The sequence below is a fragment of the Lissotriton vulgaris genome, chromosome 1_1, assembly GCF_964263255.1.
Source record: "Lissotriton vulgaris chromosome 1_1, aLisVul1.2, whole genome shotgun sequence".
NCBI lineage: Eukaryota > Metazoa > Chordata > Amphibia > Caudata > Salamandridae > Lissotriton > Lissotriton vulgaris.
Window position 1 is genome coordinate 862,820,821 of NC_141685.1, and position 19,597 is coordinate 862,840,417.

Below are 19,597 nucleotides of genomic sequence, written 5' to 3' on the forward strand. Positions count from 1 at the left end.
AGCATAGCCAATTCTGTATTTCTGCAACATCAGTTCTATAAAATCCGGATCAGCATGTTCAGATGCCTTTTCAGTGTACGAGAATATACACAACATGGGGAAATTGACTGTACAGCTACATTGATTACCTTCAGTGACCACCTAATATTGTTCTCTTTGCAACAATTGTGCATAGAGGTCATTTGTGTGGTTTAGATTATGAAGTATCTCTTGTATAGGAGTACCAACAGTTTAAGTATACCTTAGTTTCAGAGCTATAGATTGATAGGAGGTTAATAGTTCTGGATATTTCCTTTATCTGGGGCAATTAGGATCAGGGCTGGATTGGTCCTCATAGCTGTGGGTATTTCCAAGAGTTAAACTTGCAATCTGATTGAAAGATATGTTTTTATAGGTACCTAAAAAAAGGGGAGGGTAAGCCAACTGGAGTAGTTGGTCGGGCCATAATGGTTGGCCTTTATTTAAAGATGAGTTAAAGTTTGGCGGATAGGAATTCTACTATTCTCAGAAGGCTCAATAGTTCTAACTCTTCCTCCTACTCTTGTGGTTAACTTTACATATCACAACATTGCATTAAAAACCCTGGCTCGCTCCTTTTTTGACATACACTTATGTGACTACAACCAGAACGAGAATGGTCAAACCGACACTTAGATGGCCAGGGAGTGGGTATGTGGGATGCTTAGTGTAACACATTGGGTTATTGTGCAGGGCGTGAGTGCACAAGTAATAGGTCCATAATTATCTCCTCACTGGGAGCTAAGCAAAAACCTGTACCACATGACTTTCAGGATAGTGAAAAGAGCAGTCCATGCCTTACTCAGGGGAGTTGGTGTGAGCTAGTACGCACCATTCAATGGTATGCAATAATAAAACTCAATAAATGAATGTCCAGTCAGTGCTTTTTCTTTAATAAAAGGAAATGTATATTTATTACACACATACACTACTGAATACTTTGGACTAAGTTACAAATATATACATCAGGCAGACTGAAACACCTTTTTTATTTATTGAGCTTCTTCATAAAGAAATAGTTCAGCAGTAACATCAATGAGACACAATGAGATATTGCTTCATCTACAAATGAGCAGGGTAACCAGCACTAAGCGGCATCATCAAACCTCACATCAGACAATAATTCTAATAAAGAAAGAATCATACAGAGACATGTTAGCTCACAGCATCAACCATGATCTATAAAGGTACGGGCTCCTCCGCATGCATATATGTCAAGCGTATTGGTGCATGTGGAGGACTATTCATAGGAGTGTAGTGGTCTGAGGTGGCATCTGTCAAGCTGTGGAGGTAAGTAACCAGCGGACCCCAAATGTCATTTGGCCTGCACGCCGTCGGCATAAGTTTCCAAAATTCTGTCAGTTATGTCTGACAATATGATGTGTCCATGAGCCAGGATTTGGGCATTGGAGCCGGTTTCCACCCCCAGTGTATTGCCACTCTACGCTTGGCCAAAACCTATAGCATCGCCACCAAGTGCCCGGCAGGCATCAGGGACTCCTTTAACATACCCAAGTAGGCAGAGAAGGGGATCAGGTGTGATGGTAGTGTAGGTGACTTCCAGCCAGTAGGGAGCCACTTTAGGACAAGACCAGGCCAACTGTGTGAAGATAGTGTCAAGCGCCAAGCAGAGTGTGCATTGCGTATCCGCACTAAGACCCATTTTGTGCAGTGCCAAAGTGGTACAATAAAGTCTGTGAAGAAATTTTAAATGAATCTGCCTCAACCTATAATTTGGGGAGAGTCTTTCTGTCTGGTTGCAGCAGTATTGCCACTGCTCGAGTGAAGGGCAGTCCAGCAAGTCCACCTACCACGAGCATGTTCAGTATCAATAGATGCAGCTGCCATAGATAATGAATATAATCTAGTCACACATTTTCGAGTCAGTTGTGTGTATGTATTCTAGCGCTGCGTTGGTGGGGGTGGCTCCCGAAATGTGCTGTTCACTTTCTTGCACGTTGCACGTATCTGGTAGTACAGCAGGCTATTTAGAAATGTTGGTGTTGGTGTTGATTTGTCAGTGTGCTCGGGGGGAAGGAATGGATATAGGTCTGCATTTATGCAAATTCCTAGTTCCTTCGCTCGGTGTACTATACCTTTATTTTGTAATGGAGGGAAGGCAGAATTATTGTTGAGTTGCATGGATGGGGCGTATAAGGTGTACGTGCCCATGTGTTTATGGGGACCCTCCAATGCCCATCGCAGGCATTCAACTATTTTGATTTATTTTCTGGGGTTTTTATAGGGCAGAAAAAGTTTCCGTGCTGAGTGGCCAGGGAGAGGTCAGATCAGCCTCTACAGCCGTATGTGGCTGGAATGGTGTCGGGTGAAGCCAGAAGTGTAGGAAGCACACCTGAGTACAGTAGGCATATAGTTTAAAATTGAGGGCACTAAGTCCGTCACATGCAAAAGGGAGCATCAGGATATCATAGGCAATTCATGGCTGGCATCCAGCCCAAGTCAGAGGGAATAAATTGGACCGTAACCTATTGAAAAATTTAATTGTAAGAGAGAGTGGTATGTTTAAAAACAAGTAAAGAAATGTTGGTAGAATTATCATATTGGCAATGGCGATGTGGCCGACAAGGAAAGCCGAAGATTATTCCAGATTGGAATTTTGGCTTCTAGTCATTCCATGGCCCTACAATAGTTAGCAGACCAGAGTTCATCCGTATATCTGCTGAGCCAAATGCCCAAATATCTGATCGGCTCTGTTGCCCATTTAAGCGGGAACTCGGTCGAGCAAAGTTGTGTTGCATCCGTAAGAGGAAAAAATATGGATTTGCTCCAGTTAATGTGGACTCCTGAGTAACCGCCAAAATGTACCACTTCCGATGTCATGGGATTTTAGGGGCTCATTAGGATGGTGAGTGGACCTGAGTCCGCCCGCCATCTCGGCGGTGTTTGGACTGGCCGCCAGACAAGCAGCAGCCCCATACTGCGAATTAAGATGCCACCGCCACCATGGCGGTCGCATTCTGCAATTTAACATTGTGGCAGGCGCTGCAATGTTAAAACCGCATTTTAACATTTCACTGCACCACATGACAGGCACCACACGGTGCCTGGCACTTGGTCCAGCGAACTGTAGGTACCCCCCAAGTGCACCCCACCTCCCCCAGTCACAAGGGGGCACCACAATGAGACCCTAGACCTAATCCCTACCAGCCTTTCCATTTCCCACATCCTAATATGCCGGACGGTGCCTGCTATGCATCGCAACCATATCAGTGGCCCTGCTCCGCCCACCAGGCAATAGTTACGATTGTCACAGGTGGAAAAGCGGCAGACAGACTTTGCGCCTGCCACGATACCCACGGCCATCCTAATTTGGCTGTGGGTAAATCTCATTACGATGGTGGAACGATCGCCACCGCCTGCCCAGCAATGGCAATCGTTCCGTCATCGGAATGAGCCCCTAAATTCTTATGTGGCTCAGGAATGTATAATGTGACGTTGTCTTCATACAAAGAAGTAACCAAAGCACAGGCGTCGAACCCAATATTGTGGTGAGTGTGATGTTGCTGTAGCCGAGTAGCAAGGGGCTCCATGGCAATGGCAAAAAGCAGGGGCGAAAGTGGGCATCCCTGCCTTGTACCTCTAGTGATCATAATGAGATCAGTGGTCTGTCTGTTCAGTTTTATGCGCACAGTAGGGAGTGTGTATAGCAGTCTAATGTTGAGGATAAAGCCCAAACTGAGGCCGAGGTGAGTCAGAAGAGAGAGCAGAATGGGCCACTCAATAGAGTCAAACGCCTTAGTGGCGCCAAGGAGGGCCGCCACTGCATTCCTCAAAAAATAGTTCTGAGGTTACGTGAGGTGGCACGACCTGGGGTGAAGCCAGATTGGTCTGGACGTATTATTATCGGCATGAAAGGAAGTAATTGATTTGCTAATAATTTGTCCAGTATTTTATTGTCCATGTTAATGAGGGAGAGAGGCGATAGGAGTTGCAAGCTGTTAGCGGCTTATCTGGCTTCAGTATTAGGGTGATGAGTGCCTCACGTAGTGACGGGGGAAGGCATCCATCTTCAATGGATTCATTATACATTTCCACTAAGTGTGGTATTAAAATTGGGGCACATTCTTTGTAAAACGCCGGAGTAAGGCCATTCATGCCAGGAAGCTTTGTCCGCCGCGAGTCCTGTAATCACTTGGGTAATTTCCTCATTTGTGAATGGAGCGTCAAGATATTTGCGGTGATCCGGAATGAGCCATAGGAGCTCAATCTAGTCAAAATATTGTTGTAGGGAGTCTGAGTCCTGCTCATATCCGGCAGTGTAGAATTGAGAATAAAAGTTAGAGTTTGTTCTTATGATATCATCTGGCACAATAATTCTATTGCCCGAGTTGGTACTTAGCTCGGAAAGATAAGTGGAGACATGGGTTAGCCAAAGGTTTTGCCCGGGCGCTCACCTTCACCGTATCTACGAGCAGCCACCTCATGGCGGAGGCAGCTAATCTCGCATTCAGCTTCTGAGTGGTACTAAGAAAGTAACCCTAATATTCCCCAGTTTGTCTGGGTTGGAGTTAGTGCAGTAAACTTGTTCTAGCACTCGGAGGTCAGTCTCCAGGCCTCTCAGAGTGTCCCGTAAGGTTCGGAAGACTCCAAACTGTTTGGCGATGCTTACCCCTTTTTTCACTGCCTTAAATGATTCCCAGAGAGTTGAGGGAGACTCAACCGAACCTGTATTGAATTAAAAGAAGTCAGTGATGGGGCTGCGCAATTCTTCTTTAAATACCATGTTTTGCAAGGCATGTGAAGGTAAGCGCCACAAGAACATTCGCTGACGGATTTGTGGCCATTTTAGCGTAAGGCACACAGGGGCGTGGTCAGATAAAGTGCGGAGCATATGTTTGACTGAGGTTGTCCAGGTGGCTACATCTCGGGTAGTGAGCCATAAATCAATACGTGACCAAGAGGCATGCGTAGTGGAAATACAAGGGCCCTCAGTTTTGGTAGGGTGCATATGCTGCCAGAGGTCTAACAGGGCATTCTCCTGCATCAGTGTGTGTAGAGTGGCGTTGGCAAGAGGATGCTGTGTTCATGCACTGGATCTGTTGAGAGTGCTAAGTGGTGCTATGTTGATGTTGCCGCCCCATATGACTGGATATGAGCCAAGGGAGGAGAGCTGTCTCCAGATATTCAATAAAATTTCAGGGTCATCCAGGTTGGGACCGTAAATGGCAGCAAGTATAAGAGGCTGGGAGTAGAGTGTGCCAATTAGTATGACATATCTGCCCACAGTATCAGTGTATACTTGGTCATTGCGCCAAGATATGCCCTGTTTGATCAGGATAGTGACCCCCTGGCATAGTTGGAGTATGCTGCCGAGTAGGAGTCGCTCCAGTGGCAGGTCTTGAGCCTGGCAGTGTTAGTGGAGGCAAGATGGGTTTCCTGTAGGATATATATGTTGGTGTTATGTCTGGCTAAGTAGGCATGGATGAGCCTGGATTTATGGTGATCATTGATGCCTCTTATATTCCAGGTGCAAAACGTTACCTCAGCCATACCAGTGGCCTGTGATAAGTGTAGGTGTATTGCTGGTGTTGGGACGTCCGCTGTTCTAGTGGGGGCTCTGTCGTATTCTGTGTTGTTCTCGAGTGTGACAAAGTATGCTGGCTGCTGAACATAACAGACTGTTAGAAGGAACACACACCCATAGCAGAGGGGCGAATCTCGGGCCTCTGACTACAACTACCCTATCCCTCCCTCCTCCCACTCCAACCCCCCAAACAGGTTGAGATACATTCAACCCATCCCCCAAACAACAAAACTATAAGTAAAAAGTGACACTTATAGTTTTTATAGGGATTCACTCAGTTGGGAGCGAGGGCTCAGCCTGACTATCACCCTTCTGAAGGCGGGATGACCAAGCGAGAGTGTACAATAAAAGCATAGGGCCCAATAAACACAACATTGTTTGCCTTTGACATGCAGAGAGATACAATATAGAGGGAAACAAGCAATGTCGGAGAATACCAGCAGGATATGTACCCCCGGTGATCAGCTAATAAAAGCAAAGGAAAACCACTAATCATTGTCATTTAGGCGGCTTTTTTAAACCTCAAGCGGCAAGGCGTGGGAGCGGTCCTTGTTCAGTTGCTTCCCAAAGGCTATAGCCGCCTTGGGGTCCGTGAAATAGCTGGGTTTGCCCTCTGTGTCGAATCACAACTTGGCCGGATACAAAAGGGCATTTGTGATGTTAAGGTGCTGAAGTAGCCACTTTGCCGGCAAAAAGTCAGTTCTGGCATTTTGGACATTTAGAGTAAAGTCCGGGTAGAAAGTGAGAGTGTTGCCCTGATGTGGTACCTCTTTAAGCTGTCTCACTTTCTGCAGGATGGTGTAGTGGTCACGATAGGTTATGATGCAGGCGATGATCGGTCTCGACGCAGCCCCCGGGGGAGCCCGAGGCCCCAGAGAACCGTGAGCGCACTCCACTATGAAGCATTCAGATAACGCTGAGCCAAAAGGTTTGCGCAGCATCGTTTCTAGGTAATTCTCCACTTTACCCATTGTTGTGGTCTCAGGAATGCCTGTAATGCACAGGTTTTTCCTCGGGAATGCGCTTCAAGGTCCTTGTTCTTGGTGCGTATAAGGTCCAAAAACGGGTCCATCTGAAGCAGTGTCTGCTGTGTCTTGGTAATGGAGTCATCTGCATATGACACGCGCTCCTCCAAGAGCATGATTCAGTTATCGTTGGTTTCCACACATTGTATGAGTGCCAGATCATCAATTTTAGAGTTGATTGTCCTCAGACTGGTTTTGACTTTCAGGAGTTATGATTTTAATGTCCTAGTCTTGAACACTGAGAGCCTCTGTTTGTGTGGCCTGATCGCCGACATCTGGCTGTGCTTCACCACCGCGGCCCGAGCATTTACCTTCAAAGTTCAATTTAGGTTGACTCAGATCAGTTTTCCTCATCTCGACTAAAGGGGTGGAAGCACTGACCCGGGGTGGTTCAGGCAGCACACCTCGCAAAAGAAACAGCAGCATAGAAGCCCCAGGAAGAGGCCCAAAGGGGGTGGATCTCACACAAAGCTTTACACAACCAGCGGTTGTAATGCTGAGGGAGGCTGTCAGGCGCAGTTGGCACCAAGCACACCACTGTGGCTAACAGTTGCAGGGTAGCCAGTAGTTGCTATGATGAAAGGCAATTTTTGTCATGGGGCGCCAGCTTTTCCTCAAATTGTTGCTTCCCCAGCACGCAGCCACAGGTGCAGTCACAAATACTGGCCTGCTGTGCTATTCAAGGGTTCAGACCATGTATCGGAACTCCCCTCTCTATCAGGGTGGCTGAAGCGTTCCTACAACATCAGGTAGTGGTGCCTCCAAGGCCCCAAAGGCACTCAACAGCAAACCCCAGCAGTCAATCTAGAGCAAACTTTAAGCAGGCCAGAGCGCTCGCCGCAGGCAGGGTCACGTCAATTCAGGGGGGGAGCAGCAGCGCCACCTCTGCAGCACACCGCCCGCAGCAAATTCCAGGCAGGCTTGGCCGCTCACCTCAAGGCCATGTAGCCCCAGTCCGGAGGGGGTGACAGCAGAGTCGCCGGCCGCAGGCAGTTCATTGTTGTGCCCCACGCAGCCGACGGGGATCTCCCCAGAGGTCAGCCCATCGCAATTCCAAGGCGGGATGGGAATCTCTTCTCCAGGCTGCACTGCGTCTCTGCATCACAAGGCAGGCAGCAGAGTCATGCCGGACAGGCAGGCCATGCCTTAAGCTATGCAGGCATCCAGGCACCTCTCCTTTACGAAGGGACCCCCTGGTAACAACATAGCCACTTGTTTGGGTATTTCCACTATCTTAATAGTCAGTCTGACTATTAAGATAGTGGAATTAACCAAACAATTTATTTGGCCGAATTTCCCACATTTTTTAATATGTCCAAGTGATCAAATATTAAACTTTTTTTTTGATACACTGTAGAGATTTTTTTTTTTAAGTTCAAAAGAATTTTATTTGATAGTTATAAAAAGAGAAAATCAGGTGTCAAAACAAGTTACAATGGAGTACTGAGTTAAAGACTTTTAAGCAAAAGAAAAAAAAGAACATAATTATACAAATGCATTTGCAATAAGAAAGAAATCTGGGTACAGAATTAAAAAAAAATAAATAATAATAATGAAGAGATATGGGAAAAATACATGAGCGCAAAATATGGCAATCATAAAAACATTGGGAAAATTGAGAGAATGATACAATGAAGGATAAATGGAATATATCGGGCGATTAAGGGGGTTTAGGAACTTCTTGTTGTGGAGGCAGAGGATGAAACAAACGTTTACTGCAAGAGTCCAAATAAAGTGTAACTGGAGTCCATAAGTCCATGCGTTTGACAGCCAAACATGCCGGGAAAACATGGGTGGTATCGAGCCTGTGGTTATGGCAAACATTAAACCACCATGCTTTGAAAGAGATTTTGGAGAAATCCTTCCAGTTAACTGTTAATTGTTGAAAAGCAGCAGCAAGTAAAAGGTCAACAATCTGGGGCTTCAAGTCAACATCATCCCAGCAGGGGGAAAGGCTACCCATAAAAATATGTGTGTGGGAGAGAGGGATAGAAGTGTGGAAAATCACATTAATTTGAGCCCAAACCTGTAACCAAAAACTACGTACATGAGTACATAAAAATAACATGTGAAATAAATCAGCTTGTGGAGATGAGCAAGACCAGCATGTGTGAGGAGTGGTAGGAAAGCGTTTGTGCAGATCAGAAGGTGTGAAGAGAAGTCTATTATAAATAAAAAATAAAGTCTGAGTGAGTGTTGCTGCTCTTGAAGATTTGCGTAGTTTGGTCCAAATTTTGTCCCAGAAGGAGATTGACCAGGAGACAGATAAGTCGTGCTCCCAGGACTCCTCAACTTTGGATTTTGGTCTTGGAGTTTCACTAGTGTGAAGGTACTTATAAATAGCAGTAGCTTTTGGTGCAGTGCGTAAGAAGGAGTGGAGTGAGGAAGTAAGAGTGGATTGAGGGGAAGGAGGATCGGATTGAGAGAGGAGATCGTATTTCAATAAAACAGCGTTTTTAAGGGATTGATATTTGCATGCAAAGGAGGCGGGTAAGTCATAAAGAATGCGAAGTTCATGAAGAGATAGAAAAGAGGAGTTGGAAAAGAGTTGGGAAATCCATTGCAGACCTCGAGTATGCCAAGATTTCCAGAAAAAGGGTCTGTCCCGGATGAGTAGGGAGGTGTTATGCCATATGGGGGAAGATAGGAAATCGGCAATAGTGGTAGGGGGTGGATGAGAGGAAGAGAGGAGTATTTTTGTGGTGAACTTATGAATCGGAGTAGAGACAGATGCGGGTTTGCGAAAGAAGGAGAGGTATTCGGAAAAAGAGAAGGGAGATAGAAGAAGGCGTTCAAGTTTGGCCCAAAAGGGACATGGGGTGTCAGGATCTTGGAGCCAAAAAGAGGCTTGTCTCAATTGGAACGCTTTGTGGTAGGCTGGAAAATCAGGGAAGTTAACTCCACCCTCTGATTTAGGACGAATCAAGCGTGCCAAGGACATTCGTGGTTTCTTTTTGTTCCAAAGAAAGGAGATTAGAATGGAGTTGATCTGTTTGAAAAATTTGGATGGGATAGGGACCGGAATATTAGAAAGCGTGTATAAAACAATGGGAGATAGCATCATTTTTATAGTGTCTATGCGGCCCCACCAAGAGAGGTAAAGAGGATGCCATTTGGACGTGAGATCTGCTAATTTTTGAATACAGTTGGACATACACAGGGAAACGGTATCTGGGATGGCCGGGGCAATATGCATACCAAGGTACTTAATATGGGAAGGTTTCCATGTGAAGTTGGAAGCGACAAAATCTGGCTTGAATGTAAATTTGGTTAGAGGAAGGATCTCGCAATTGTCATCGTTAAGTTTATAACCAGAGATTTGGGAGTAAGCACGGACTTCAGTAAGAAAAGCAGGAATGGAGATAGAGGGGTCAGAAACAAATAACAGAATGTCGTCCGCATAAGCAGCTAGTTTGATGTGGGAATCTAATAATTGGTAGCCATGGATGGAGGGGTTTTGACGAAGCTGGGATAGGAAAGGTTCTAAAGCCAAGTTAAAAAGAAAAGGGGATAGGGGACATCCTTGACGAACACCCCTTTTTAAATAAAAAAATGACGAGATTTGACCATTAGCACAAACCGCTGCACGTGGGTTAGAATAAAGAAGAGAGATTAAGGACGTAAAAACAGGACCAAAACCAAACCATTGGAGGGTATGAAACAAATAAGTCCACTCAACCCTATCAAACGCTTTTTCAGCGTCCAAAGCAATGGCCGCAAGAGGGTGAGATAAAGGGCGGGATTTAGAGAGAATGTCAAATAAGAGTCTGGTGTTGTCGGTGATAAATCGACCTTTGACAAAGCCAGACTGTTCTTCACCCAATAAGTCTGGGAGGAGGAGGTGGAGTCGAGCTGCTAGGGATTTTGCAAAAATTTTGTAATCAATATTGACCAGAGAGATCGGCCTATAATTTTTGCAGTATTGATGATCCTTCCCCTCCTTGGGTATGAGGCAGATATGAGCGTCTGAAAAGGAGCCGGAGGAAGAACCCAAGGAAAGGAAGGTGCCAAGAAGGGAATGGAGTCTGGGTATAAGAAGCTTTGAAAAGTGGAGAAAGAATTCTACCGTGAAGCCGTCAGGCCCAGGGGCTTTGTCTTTCTGGAGGGATTGGAGTGCTTTGAGTAATTCTTGTTGGGATATATCGTGTTCTAATTGAGAAAGGTCAAGTGGAAAATGTGATGGTTTTTGTATGGTGGAGAAAAATGTGTCTAGTGAGTGAGAAGATGGTTGAGTTTCAGAAGAATATAAAGTCTTATAGAAAGTAGAGAATGTAGTGAGAATGTCTGCGTCTGTGTGTTTAAGGTTCAAATCAGTATCGTAGATAGATTCAATGTTCAATTTATTGTGTTTCACTTTCAGATAATTAGCCAAGATCTTGCCAGCCTTATTTTTGCCCCCATAAAACTTGGCACTAGATTTCAATAAATATAGCGATGCATCATCTGTAGATTTTTTGTTAAATTTCATCTTAGCACTCACAAGAGCAGTTAGAGTTTGCTGTGAGCGGGAGGTAAAATAAGAATGCTCCAATTTCTTAATATCTAGAAGGATGGTTTTAGTAGCTTCTCGAGCAGCTCTACGTTTTTTAGCAAGAAAACCAATGATAAAGTCCCTTGCTGCCGCTTTAAAAGCATCCCAAATAGTATGTTTAGGGACAGGGGAGTTATCGTTTAGGGCAAAGAATTCATGGGAGAAAGAAATGAAGGCAGCAGTAAATTTGGGGTCTAGGAGAAGAGAGTTGTTAAAACGCCAACGTTTAGGGCCTGAGGGCTTGGGTAAGAGATCCAATTGAACTAGTGTAGGGGCATGATCAGAAAGTAAAATTGGACCTATTTCTGCATAAGAGAGAGTTTGGGCGATATTGTGGGTGACAAAAATGTAATCGATTCGAGATTGGGAGTGGTGACATGGGGAGTAGAAAGTAAATTCTTGGAGACTTGGATTACAAAGACGCCAAGCATCAGTGAGTTTATGTTGGGAAATGGTTTGGGAGAAGGACTTGTGAGGCTTGTTAGGAATGAAATGTGCTTTGGAGTTCCTGTCCAAAAAAGGATCTAAGGGCTGATTGCAGTCTCCCGCTAAGATGAAATTATCATCAATGAACCTGGTGACGTGCTGGGAGAATGAATGCCAGAAAGTGGGATCACCAGTAGTACGGGCATAAACATTTAGAAGAGAAATTGGAACATTCTTAATAGAAAGTTTAACATAAGTCCAACGGCCCTCAGTATCTGACTCTTGAGCAATCATAGAGGGAGAAAGAGCTTTGTGACATAGAATAGCAACTCCATTGCGTTTACCATCCCCTGGGGAAAAATAAACATCACCCACCCAGCTTCTTTTCAACTTAGTAGATTCTTCAGCAGATAAATGAGTTTCTTGCAAAAAAGCAATGTCCACATTTAGACGTGAAAGATGAGACAAGATTCTCTGTCGTTTGATAGGTGAATTAATGCCCTTAACATTCCAAGTGATTATTTTAAGAGACATATCATATCAAAGAAGAGGAAAAAAAGAAAAGCAGAAGAAGGTAAGAAAATTCGAGTGAGACCCAGAGGAGTAAGAAAGGCAAGAAGAGTGAGAAGGTCAATGAGCGTCAATACATGGTAGTAATGAGCGAGAGAATGAAAGAGGGGGAAAAGACGTGAGGAAGATAAAGATAGAAGCGAGTTGTGTAGAGGAGAGGGTAAGGTAGCCCAAGAAGTAGTCAGAGTGATAGATATGAGATAGCAGTAGAAGAGTATTCGAAAACTAAAAAGAAGAGGCACCTGTGAAGCAAAGAGAATCGGGGGACATAAAAATAAGTAAGATGCAAGGAGGAAAGTGAACATCTGGGAGGAAAAGGAAAACATACATACGAAGGGTAGAGATGGGGAGGGTTGATCACCAGGGGGAGGGTACGCAAGGAGAAGAATGAGAATGAGGGGGGGAGCGCCAGGCAAAGGAAGCAAGCGTCCGATGCAAGCGAACCAACAGGTCAAGGGAATGACGCCAAACATGTTGTAAAACCTGCAAAGAGAAGGGAAGTAAGACAATAAAAAATGAGACGGATGAGAGAGGGTGAGAACAAGACAATATCAAATAGCAAAAAGATACGGAAAAAGGCAGCAGCGAACAATATCAATTAACAAACAAGGAGAGAAGAAAAACGAAGGGGAATAAGGGGGAGAACAGGAGAACATGAGAACAGGAGCCGCCTGAAAACATAACAAGAATGAGCAAAACTACATTCAACCATGCACGGCAAGCATGCAAAATTACTGAAATTTCAAAGCTTTAACATGCAGAAATCATGGTGGAAAAGCCGATGAAGAGCTAGAGAAGTCCATATCAGAGGTTTGAGTTGCATTCAAAAAGCTTCGTAGGCGAACAGGATCTTCATACGTCGTGGTTTTGTTGTTGTAGGTCACTCGGAATAGGCATGGATGGAAAAGACCGTATCTAGCTCCAATAGCACGGAGTTCTGGTCGCATGTCCAAGAAGGCCTTGCGTCGAGTAGCTGTAGCTCTTGCATAATCTTGTGCAAAGAAAAGGTTGGAGCCTGACCATTGCAATCGAGGTGAAGCACGGGCAGCTGAAATAACTTTGAGAAGGTCAGTATATTCTAGGAAGTACATGATGACACCTCTTGGCCGTGAAGAGGGAGAGGAAGTTGAAGGGGGGCGACCCAGCCGGTGTGCACGCTGAATGTTAAGCGTGGTGTCCTCAGGTAGGTGTAGGAGCTTGGGCAAAAATGATTTAAAGAAGGCAATGGGATCAGATCCCTCGCAATTCTCCGCAAGGCCGTAAAGACGAAGGTTGTTGCGCCTGTTACGATTTTCCAATTCTTCGACTTGCTTTTGAAGAGAAGAGATTTGAGATTGCATATGTGTTACTTTAGAGGATGACTCCTGAAGAGCTGTCAGGAAATGTTCTACTGTAGTCACTCTGGCATCCATTTGAGACCAATTGTCAGTAAGAACCTGCAATTTAGAGTTAGTTTCTTCCATGAAGGGTCTGAGGGCGCGTATTTCTTCCAATAGCAGTTCCATGGAGACAGCCGAAGTGGACCCCGTTGGCGATGGAGGATCTTTTTTAGGACGTTTCGACGTGACCTTCCCTGGAGACTGGATGGGCTTCTCCGAGTTAGAGTGCGACATTTGAGTGATTGTTCCTTGAGAGGCCTCAAGGTGCGCCAGTGCGGAGAAGACTTTGGAATTTTTAATGAAGATGCAACGTGGAGGTTTGGAAGTGCGAGATAATGCCCTTTTTTCCATAAAGATGTAGAACAAGTATGACCACTACTAGTCCAGAGGCAGTGAAGAGTATGCGTCTGAGCTTTCAAGTGAAATACTGCGCAAGGTGCAGATATGCCATGAAGTAAGGAAAATTGATGAAACAGCAATCAAGTCTCTAATTGGAGGAGGTAGGACATAAATGACGAGAGCAGAGACCCATCGTGGGGACGAAGTACAGAGCAGTGGCACCTTGTGGAGCAAAAAAAGTCCGTCAATAAAAGACCACAGGAATATAAGGGAAGCAAATGAAGGAGAATGCACAAAAAACTGTGTTTAGCCCTGCTTCAAGTTGTAAATAGCGCCAGATGTGCGACCAAGGGAGAAAACAGCGCAGTTGATGATTAATGGAGTCAGTCTGAATACTCTTGCAGGGTAGCTGAGGGGATGAAAGAGCAATTACTCAAAATGGCCGCCAGAGCAATAATGAGGATAAAGGAAACTTGCCAAAATTCATGTGGAGGCAGCTCGCAGCATACATAAGCAGCGGTGAGAAAAAGGAGTCAAAAATCATCTCACCAAGAGTAATTGGCGTTGCGCAGGGCTCCTTAGTGGCTGTGCATCGTCGTGAGGCAGAAGCGCCGCAGTCCGCGCTGAAAACACATAAAATGGCGGACGCGACTTTCAGTCAGCCGCGTCCGCGATGTAAACATGGAATACGGCCATACCGCCGTCTAAAAAGGACCGCCGACAGGAGCCTCGATGTCTCTGCAGTCTCCGGTGGCAGGAAAGGAGTGTTGCAGGGACAGGCGCGTCCGTAGAAACGGCGAAATCCCTCGACGACCGGGAGCGCCTACATTCGCGCTGCCGTCTTCGCCGGGCGCCAAGCCACGCCCCCACTGTAGAGATTTTTAAACATCACCATCACTTTAAATCACTCGCTTCACGTCTATTCACAAAATACCTGCTCCGCAGTAATCCTGGCATTGAAGCACACTGGGGAGGCACTCGGCCTCTCCAGTGGGGCCCAATGATGAAGCATGTCACCAACCAGGTTGGTGAGTGAGGGCTTTCCATACATACCTGAGTGGGGTTGTGTATCCGTTCTATATTGTTGCTCCTTCTGTTATATTTGATTTAATTCTGGACACCCTTTTTTTGTTGTTGAAATAAGTATAACCGGGGACTAAGAGTGTTTCCGCATTCTCCCTACCTCTCTTTTTGTTGATTCGTTGAATATTTAGTACATGTGCACATATACAAAAACATGTCCATGTATGGACATAGGTCTGCTTATGAATAGGTGACTGTAGATGTATACATGTGCTTGTGAATGGGTGGATGTGGGTACATGTATGTGCTTAATAATGGGTGTAAATGAGTATGTGTGTGTGTGTTTGTGGGTTTGTGAGGTGGGTGTGAGTGTGTGTGAGAGTATGCATGAGTGTGAGTTTCTGCTTGTGTGTAAAGGTTCCTCAGTTAGCCAACTGCTACTGCTCAGCACCTGGTTTGCAAATTCTAAAACTCAACCACACCTCTGGGCTTCTCTGTAATTTTAAAGAACTCAACCACCACCACCTCCTCACAGGGGAAGAATATTATACAGGGCATCCCTTTGATCCAATATTGACATCAAAGAGTTTTATCTCAATTACCTCAGTGAACGGAACACAGTCTGTCTCCTGGAGAACTCATCTTACCAATTATACCAACTTAACTTAAAACTCTCTATGGTGCAACCACTACCTACTACACCTAACATCACGAGGACAGCTTCCCCTTTGTGAATGAATTCCAACACCCCTAGGGTGTCAGTAACTTTTCAATGATTATAACGACAAATGCGACTGCAAAGCACAAATACAGTCCATTAAAAAAACAATGAGGGGAGAAAATACCTTTGACTCAACTTCCTATTTACTAACTGGACTAATTTGTAAAACCCCTTTTTTAAATTTCAAAGGCTTTTCGGATTCATTAAACGGGTCTAGTACCTAGCCAAATACAATTTACTATTTACAACCCCTATAATTCTGGCATTGCATCGTTTGTGACTGTAAAATGGTTTCATTCATCAGAACCATAGTTCCATAAGGAAATAGGTATCCCTAATCCATTTGCCGTCAATTGGGTCAAATGCAAACAATAACCTTCAGTAGCCACATAAAAGACTTTTGGTAAGAGCTCCTTAACATATAAACTAAAAGGCAAAGAGAATGGATGTTTAAATTAAGTAACAAAAATAGTAATTTCAAAAAGGGCTATTAAGAAACAGGAATGGACTAAGAAGATTTACTAAGGAACCTCAGCACGAGGCTACCCAGAATCTGAAAAGGTTAAGTTGAAGTTAGTTACCTTGATGCACAATGTTTTTCTTTAGTGATATTGCAGGCATCCAAGCTGTAGGCTTTCAGTAATTTTCAGGTTATGACTCTGGTGACCCTATCTATGTGCTTCAAAAATCATTTCGGCTGACTCAACAGGGAAATACAATCCTTAACTGTAGTACCACAATCCCCTTGACTTGATATAGTTCACTCCTAACTGCACCTCAAACCCTTCCATTGTTCTCCCACCACACATATTCATTTCTTTAATGGAGTTGATATCATAACTGTTTTCACAGTATGGTATGGACAACTTGCTGCTTTTACTGTCCATGCATATTTGCTTTGCAGGGCTCATGCACATCCTAGAAATATCCATGTCTAACAAATGCTTTTATAGGTTAGTAAAGAGAAAGTGTTATCAACATGAGAGCTATTATGGGACATCAGTTCCTCATGGAAATCAGTGGCCCTTTAGGTGAGGTTGCCTGTCATAATTGGACTATACTGCTTTCTCTATTCTTCTTACATGATCTCATTCATTTTTGGGTTTAACCTGCACAGTTCTTGTGAAATCTATTGTGTTTAATATAAATGTAAAAGGGGCTTACATCCTGCCCTTACTTTTTATTGGTTTGTGTGCTTGCCACTTACTTTTTCTCCGTTTTTATTGGCTGTTGCACATTGTTTCCTGATTTTCAATGTGTGTTTGCTCTTATCAGTGTCCCAAGGCCCAATTACTCCTTTTCATCCGCCTAACTTCTTTGTGAGGCTGTTCTCTTGATGCTGAAAAAGGTCAGAGTTTGAGTATTCTTGCTGTCCCCTGTGCACCTTAGCTGCACTGCACTTCCTGTTTGTTCAGCCTTCTGTTTTTAATGCAGTTTTCCCTCTGACACCCCTTCCCATGTCTTCTGTTGGCTCGAAGCATATTTTTGATATGATATAATTGCGAAGTTTGCAGCGTCTCTGTTAAGTACAAGCCATCACATAACTGCAACTTTGCTTCATTGTTTATCAGACGTGATACATGTCCGAGGGGGCCAAATTCCCCTTGATGCAAGCTTTCAGAACAGATCTGCGAATACAAGCTCTGAGGCCAAAGTAAATAATTCATTTAATAAGTCCTGCTCTGGCTTACAGAATGGTAATTTTTTTTAACCTTGGAATCTGTCACATTTAAAATAATTCTCTGCCACTGGTTTGAACAGACTGATGTCTTAAATAGTTAAAGAACTGCAACAGTGGTATTTTGCCACCTTAGACAGTGGGAAATAGTTGTTAGTCGTTGGAACTTCAAAGTCATGTGTTGCATTTGGCTCGATAGTAGCAGCATTTGTATCTAAATCTAATGTAATTACAAAGTTCAAATAAAAAAAAAACAATAGCATAACTCGAACCGAAAGAACAACACAACAGAAACATAACTGCACAACACAACAAAAGACAAATACAACAACCCTATTATAACACAACAAAAACACAACACATCACCACCACAGCAAAATGCAACACAACAGATATGCACTGGTGTTGGTGACACACATCACCACCTCTTCCACCATGACAAAAACTAAGGACATGCCATAGAACCATTCAATATTGTTTGTGTTCTGACCCTAATGCCCTTTCCTCATTTTTCCTCCCTCTCTTTATTGCAGCTCAGGAAGAAATATGGAGATGTCTTCAGCTTACAGTTCTGCTGGACAAACATGGTGATCATCAGTGGGTTCGAGTCAGTAAAGGAGGGACTGATTACCAAATCCGACGACACGTCTGATCGTCCTTTTTTCATAACGTTACAAAAGCATGGTTTTAAGGAGAATAGTTCAGGTATGTGCCCACAATCCATAGCTGTAGGGAGTTTTGGAACTGGTCAACAAAAATGTTGCTGTCAGTATAACTATCACCATCTGTCACATCTCTAAGCTGTCTGGGTCTGGATTCACAAAGCTATATACCCTGTTTACCAGTGTAATATTACTATTGGGATTCAAATAAGTTGGTTTTACACTCTTAAAAGAGATCACTCATGCAAAGATTTTCATGAAACTAAAGATACATATTTATTACCATCGACATGGAGTGGGCATTCCAGAGATGGGTTGAAGTGGGTGTTTTTGCAATCCAAAAAACTTTCCCATCTATAAATAATCACAAGGTCTTTTCTCATCCATTCCTAAACTAAACAAGCATTGGCAATACCAATTGGTTTCGCCTATGCAACCTCAATTGGGTTTGCCAATGTTTTTTTACATGTTGTCCAGCAACACATAAACAGTGTGGTGGGGGAAATAGGTAGCAATGCAAATGGGTGATAACTGACAAATAAGTATTGGTTGAGTCACCTTCCTCCTACAAGCTATCCTTAAAGAAAAGACATCTTTAGTAATAAAAAATTATCAAAGTTACCGATTTCATGCGCATGCGAGATTCCGGGACCATATTTGGATGTCTCGCCAGTGGTATAAATGAATGGTGTGTTTATCGCATAAATGCCTAGGCATACATTCCTATGCATCAAGCGGAAGAAGAGAGTTATTAAAATAAATGTAATGTTGACAACACGTGGTGTAGTTATTACATGAATGCTAGTACACCCATTTATATGTTTGGGGAGGAAGAGAGTCATTAAAAATAAAAGTACCCCAGTGTTGTATAGTAACAGCGAGCCAGAAAAGACTGCAGGGGCTCTGTGAACTGTACTCTGTTTCTCTGATTAATGGAGGGTCGTAGGAGTACAAAAGCCAACCACAATTTAGTACAAGCTTGATAGCGATACAGGGATACTGCACAGGGGTGTCAGAGCTGACATCCAACAGGACTTTACCAGCCCTTACTCTTTTGCCTATCCCTTCAGCCCTCTGTAGTGACCACAAGTTGACATGTTGGCGCTTTATAAAATCCCCGGAATATGTTGACTTGAGATAAGTCAGGTGGTCTCAGTACGACTCGGTGGGTGCGCAATGCCTGTTGGGCCAGTTTTGCGCTTATTTACCTCCAATGGAAATGGGCTGCTAGGGCAACTTCCAGTCTCTTCCATGTAACAGGTAATTCCCTTCACTTCTCAGTTATGGAGCAAAGTAGAGAGGGCACTGAGCAGAGCTGAACATACCAATAGCGCCAAGAAGAAATGTGTGTAGTCCCCATGATGGGGGTAAGTATTAATACGCTGATTTGTGGAAGGCAAGACATTCAGAATTTTTCTTGCTCCTCTGGTTTTGATAGCCCAGGGAACTGAGAGAGAAGGAGATAAAATAATGTATCAGTAATGGATCATCACACAATGCATTCACGCAGGAGAGCAGAGATCTCATGTTGCCCCATTTCGGGTCTAATTAGCTTGTTTATTTCTCTTTTTGGATGTTGTGCTCTACCACTGGCTGCCCTGCAATTTAAAGAGAGAAGCAAAACTACAGGTAGCATAATGCAAAGGAGAAAGCAGGTCAGGAACTCCGATTCAGCATGAG

The 19,597-nt window shown here is 44.1% G+C and overlaps 1 protein-coding gene across 1 annotated transcript in view; it reads left to right on the forward strand.

Annotated features, from left to right (window-relative positions):
• LOC147748034 (cytochrome P450 2D6-like) overlaps positions 1-19,597 on the forward strand; it is a 260,715-nt gene that overhangs the window by 80,166 nt on the left and 160,952 nt on the right. Inside the window, exon 2 of the mRNA XM_086958064.1 lies at positions 17,789-17,960. Coding sequence (XP_086814190.1) covers positions 17,789-17,960 — 172 coding nt within the window. The remainder of the gene's footprint in view (positions 1-17,788; positions 17,961-19,597) is intronic.